Source organism: Silene latifolia, chromosome 9, assembly GCF_048544455.1.
Source record: "Silene latifolia isolate original U9 population chromosome 9, ASM4854445v1, whole genome shotgun sequence".
Taxonomy (NCBI): domain Eukaryota; kingdom Viridiplantae; phylum Streptophyta; class Magnoliopsida; order Caryophyllales; family Caryophyllaceae; genus Silene; species Silene latifolia.
This window is the reverse complement of record NC_133534.1, coordinates 116,554,877-116,560,853: the sequence shown is the minus strand read 5'-3', so window position 1 is coordinate 116,560,853 and position 5,977 is coordinate 116,554,877. Positions and strand designations below refer to the sequence as shown.

The following is a 5,977-nucleotide window of genomic DNA, read 5'->3' as shown; positions in this document are numbered from 1 at the left end:
TAATGGCATAATTAATTATCGTACCACTTTGTTGGTGAACTAATTAAATATTGTGTTTACTTGTCAAATATTAAAGGCACAAGGCACTAGTAGTTCATCTAATTAATGAATCTAAACAAAATACTTTGACTTTAATATTTACAAAAATATATTTGTATATGACGTTTTGCATTTACGAGGTAAGCTTTGACTTTAATATTTACAAAAATATATTTGTTCAAAAACTATAAAAATGGTACCATTAAATTCCTTACGGAAAACTCTTTCATATGAGTATACATATCATAATAGTTAATCTTATATTTTAAGAGATATTGAAGAGAGAAGGGAGTGTCTCGAAATGTGAGAAAGTCATATATAAAAAAATAGAGGGAGTATCTTATGCCCAAATTATCAAACAATTTCAACTTTTACATTACAACACCAAACCCCACTCGCATTTGATTAAAATCTGCCACTCATTTATTCGAGACTCTCATTGGAATTTCGAGATACACCACATTAATCGTTATGCTAATGCTTATGTCGAGTGGTTAGCGAACCAATTAAGAGGTCAAACAAAAGCTCCAGCTGGTCATTTTCGAGCATTTTAACATGCCAAATCATTTGTTCAAGTTGGTTCAACAAGATGTCGGGGGCATAGCTTGGCCGCGCAGAGTTCCGTTTTATACTTTTTAGTTTGTTAGTTTCGTTCTTGTTTGTTGCAGTTTAGTGATTCTTTCCCTCCTATCTTCACCAAAAGAAAGGAAAAAAAATAAAGAGAAAAACCAACAAACTCTGAACTTTTCATGTAATTAAAAATAAAATAAAAATAAACCCATATTCATTGTTTAGATAGTTAGGATGATGGCTACACGAAGCCAATCCTAATGAAATGTGAAATAGAATAATTAAATAATCAATAAAAGGCTCATTTTTCGAGATCCCTCTTTTTTTTTTTTTTTTTTTTTTTTTTTTTTTTTTTTTAAACCTCGAATCTTTTACCTCCTCTTATTTTTACTCCCAAGTAACAAAGCAAAGTAAAATAAAATCCTAAAGAAAAAGCCCCAAGCAACAGTAACCCACAAACAATTCCACTTGGACAAATCGGTGATGCCTTGTTGTTGTAGTAAATCAGCACCTGTTGTGACACAAGTTGAGGGTGTTATCGTCATTCCCAATGAACCACTTATTGTTTGCAAAAGCTTTACTTTCATGGCTTCAGGAACTTCACCTAGAGGAGTGTTGTCGAATATTTGTACACCTCTGACAAAGCACTTTGTTGGGTTACTGAACTCATTTTGTAGGACACCTTCATATGGATACTTGACTAATGATAGGTAGTGAAACCATATCCAGTAGTTTGGGATTCTGTCTCTATTGATGAAAAACCCTGAGAATAGTAGGAAGTAGGCTAGGATCGCCACCACGATTACGTATCCTATCATTACGTGAGGGACAACCCCAGATAGGAAGGATACGAATGAGTTCCCCGCCCAGAAAGAGGCAAGGATGATTCCAAAGTAAAAAAAGAACCCTTGGGCTCCACCGTCTAGGCCTACCGCCCAGAAGGTTGTGGCCGCGAAGGCTAGGGACAGGAATATTAGGGATGGGAAGGAGGTGAGGGCATGTGACAGGACGTAGGAAGATCTACGGTATGCGTTGTAGGCTGTCTCCCGCATGAAGATGTACCTCTCTTGGATAAAGACTGGTAGTGCGTCAGCGCACGTGTAGAAGGTGGTGGACATTGCAAATGCGAAGAACCCCAGACGCTCCTGGACACCCTTTGGAGAGTTGTCCAGCTGCCAGAACATGGTGGCCAGGATGAATCCTGTCACCAGGACTGCTCCAACTCTGATGCCGAACAATTCCGGTGTCCTGCGGGAGTTCATGAACGATCTCTTTGACAATGTAGACATCTCAGCCCAGATTGGGTTCGCAAAAGTGGGGACCATAGAAGCAGGGGAGGCATCAGTATTGGTAGCTCCAGATACGAGTTTGCCTCTGGATATACTCGCACTAATAGCCTCCTTAAGCGAAAGTCCACCTCGACTATCTGTAGGTGCACCTTCAATGGTCGGGTACGCACCCCTCTTTTTTTCCTGCCATCCTTTGTGGAAGTCAACCAGCGCCCTAGCCCCACCTGGGGAGCTCTCGAGCTCCCTAATCAAGTCCAGTGCAAACTCGGTCTTATTCTCATTTTCAGGAATTGAGTTCCCAAACTCATTAAAATACCCTGGCAAGTCCGAAGGGGAACCGCTGAAGACGGTTTGGCCTCGGGACAAAAATATAAGGCGGTCCAAGAGGCCCATGATACGATAACTAGGTTGGTGTATAGACATAATAACAATACTTCCACTTTGAGCAATCCTTTGTAACACCTTGACAACCATAAAAGCACTAGTAGAATCTAACCCGGATGTAGGCTCATCCAAGAACAATATAATCGGATCATGGATGATATCAATGCCAATCGAAACTCGACGACGTTCACCACCGGAAACACCTCGATGACCTTCATCTCCGATGATAGTCTTGGCAGCATTTCGAAGACCCAACATCTCAATAAGTTGTTGCACACGCGCTGCCTTCTTCGACTTAGAGAGTGTACGAGGTAATCGAAATTCAGCGGAAAACATGAGTGTCTCCTCAACGGTCAACATGGGGAAAAGAAGGTCATCTTGCATGACATAAGCCGAAATGACTTTAAGCAACCTAGACTCAAGGTTCTCACCATTGAGCGTAACTTTTCCCTTAAGACTCCCCCTCGCGATTCTGTTAGCGAGGGCATCAATAAGGGTCGACTTCCCTGAGCCACTAGCTCCGAGAACGGCCATAATCTCTCCGTCACGTGCCTCTCCCGATATGTCATCGAGGAGTGTCTTTGTTCCGGAAAACACCCCACGACCACCGGAAAACACAGCTGGAAAAGAACACTTGCGCGCGATTTTGACGTTGTAAGTGAGATTAGTAAAACGGAGGACGAATGGAAGAGCGCGTGGCTCAGGGCTGACAGTAAGTGCGTGATGTACCGGTGTCTCATCGCCTGTAGTTTCTTTTCTAACGTCCCCCACGCGCTTCAATAACTGTCCGAGAGTGGGTGAGAAGGACGTGTTGATACCGTTTCGGGTGGATTCAACCTCCATAGAATGATGGTAGTTTGAGCCAAAGTATGGCAATAAGGTTGGGGAGGAAGATGCAGAACTATCATCAACAACGCGAGACATTGTGTTAGTAATACCTCTTAGTATATCCACCTTTGTTTTTTTAATTTTATTTTTTCTTGTTTGCGTATGAATGACCTAACTAAGAAATGTGAAATAGAAATAACATGAATTTAGGCAGGCCGTTAGATGGGGGGAAGTTATAAAGAGTTCCCTAGTTTGGTAAGGATATCTAACTTTGAAATGAATGAAAAGGAAGAGAAATTGGAAGGGATTATATATAGGGAGTGTTAGTAAGGTGGGATAAATTAATACAAAAAATAAAGGGAGGTAGTTTGAATTAGTTCTCTGTGTACGTAAAAAATGTGTAAGGAAGTGTGAAAGGGACATAGGGTGTGGGAGTGGGAAATGGGCGTGTACTAAAAAAGTAAGGAAAGGGAGGTGAGGAGGGTGAGAGAGAGGTGACCTAAAACCTCCTAATTCTATTGTCAACACGTCTCATTTTTCTTCTTAAGTGACTACATCAGTTCTTGTATGTGTATCATCATCTCACCCCTCAAGGCCACAAGCCTTCTAGCTAGTAAAACACTCAACCGTCTCTATCTCCGTCTCCGTCTCCCATCAATTATTATTACTCCATCCGTCACGATTAATAATTATCTATTATTTACTTCAGGGGCGGCCCGTTGGGCGTGCAGTTCGGTTCGCCGAACCGGGGCCTAACTGAGAGAAGGGCCTCAATATATTTAGAAAATTCTACCTTTATAACTATTGTTATATCACTTGTCAAAGTGGTAGAGTTCCTATCACTCTTGTTAAAGGTCCCGTGTTCGAGTTTCATAATTGTCATTTTTTTGCCATTTAATTTTCATTGTGGGCCTCACCTTCTTCTTTCTTTATTGAATTTTTTTTGGGTTTAAGTGTATTTACTCCGTAAGTTGTTTATTTATGTACAACTGGCTAAAATATGTACGTTACTAGTCTGTGAAATTTTGTACTTTATCTTTTGTCAAACTTTAAATTTCATATTTTCACAAAATATAGAAAAAGACCGTCTCACATGTGATTAAAAAATCTCTTTTAATGTTAAGAAATTAGTTGTCTTTTATATAATAATGAGACCGTCTCACAATGTTAGGTCGTCTTATACAATAAATACTGTCATAGTTCACATTATATTTCGTTCAATCCATCTAGTAAATAGATACTCTTTTTATCTTATTTATTAACAAAAGTGATAGTACTTCAAGTCTAAAATTAAATATAAAATAGGGCCTCAAAATAAAATTTGGAACAGGGCCTCCAAATTCTGTTGGCCGCCCCTGATTTACTTTTAACACAAAAATTAAGGAATGTCTAAAACTAATTTTAACTCTCAAATGTGGCATATAAAAATTTGGGACAAAATCGATTAACGTTAACATTATGGAGTACTAATTAAGACTCCGTGCAATACATGCAAAAATACAAAAAATTCATAGAATTGAACATCCCAACTTGATAATATTATATATATATGCAGTATACTTTTTTTATTCCACTATGTTGTTTATATGCGTTGTTTAAAAGATGCGAGAGACTTTGAAAAATGTAAGGAAATTATAATTTCCCACTTCGATGGTACATACTTTTAATTTTCCAGCAGTTATTAGTGACGCATTGAGATACGTGGCCATATGTGTGAGAGATACACTGGAGTCATTTGCATGAAAATCGGGTAAGCGTATGGATGAATTAGTTGGGGACGTTAATCTACTGTTGCCAATTCGTAAAGATTTTTGGTCAAATAAAAGGGACGGCTTTCTAGTTCGTTCGCTCTGTACATCACTCTCTTGCACTCTTGCTCCACCTCTTTCTATTCCCCTTCCAAAGTAAGCTACCAAAGACTTTAGTAAATAAATGAATAGACTCATATTTTTAGATCCTAATTTGTTTTTTTTTTTTGACAACAATAAACCGATTATATTAAGAAAAGAAAGAAAATACATAAGAGTCGTAGCCTGTAGCCAAACTAACAGACCAGTAGGGGTAGATGACAAATAAGTTGCGAATTTCTCGAACAGAATTCCGCACACATATTGGTACTGCCATTAGCTTTGCCAGAACAGAAGATAATTTTTGACAAGAAATTAAAAAAGAGACGGGAGTTATAGCCCACTGAGTGGGCATTACGCATAGCTACCAATAGAGCTTTTGTGGACGCCGCCAAAAAAGATGAAGCTTTGATAGATGTTAGATGGTTACTTTCAGAAAGAGAGTTGGAGATGGAGACATGGTAGCAGTTGTGCGAGTTCAATCTTCTGACCAGAACATATAGGTAGATTGCAGCATAAGTGATTGCGGGAGGATGATGGGGCGGGTTGTGACTTGGTACCAGGGAAGTGGATCCAATTGAGGCGGACCAGACTGCATGAAAGTTTTGATGCAAAAAGAAGAGCTGATCTTCAAGCTGACATATGCGCAAAGGGTCCACTGGATTGTCTTGAAAAAAAACTGAATTACGGGCTGACCATATAGCTTGTAGAACACAGCCAAAGTAAAGCAGATAGTTATGAGAACGAGATGACTGATGGGAAAGATATAAGACAAAATAAGCTAGCCAGCGAGTAAAAGATACCGAAGCATTTGCCTGGGAGCTAATACCAAGAGCAAAGGATTTCCAAACATGCTGAGCAATAGTGCAGGAACAGAAAAGATGATCCGTGGTTTCATTTGAAGAGCGACAGAGAGAGCAAACCAGACTAATAGGGCACACCACGGTCATTCAGATTATTCGCGGTTGGCATAATATTGTGAGCAAGCCGCAAAAATAACAGAGGAAACTTAGTTGACCG

The 5,977-nt window shown here is 39.5% G+C and overlaps 1 protein-coding gene across 1 annotated transcript; it reads right to left on the bottom strand.

Moving 5' to 3' along the window:
- Positions 1-773: 773 nt before the first annotated feature.
- LOC141600025 (ABC transporter G family member 6-like) lies at positions 774-3,476 on the bottom strand. The gene has a single exon (XM_074420181.1). The coding sequence runs from the start codon at positions 3,204-3,206 to the stop codon at positions 981-983; it is 2,226 nt and encodes a 741-aa protein (XP_074276282.1). The 5' UTR covers positions 3,207-3,476; the 3' UTR covers positions 774-980.
- Positions 3,477-5,977: the final 2,501 nt, after the last annotated feature.

What these genes read in the sequence shown, in the direction of transcription:
- LOC141600025 (XM_074420181.1), bottom strand. Translation starts at nt 3,206, where the DNA reads ATGTCTCGCGTTGTTGATGATAGTTCTGCATCTTCCTCCCCAACCTTA.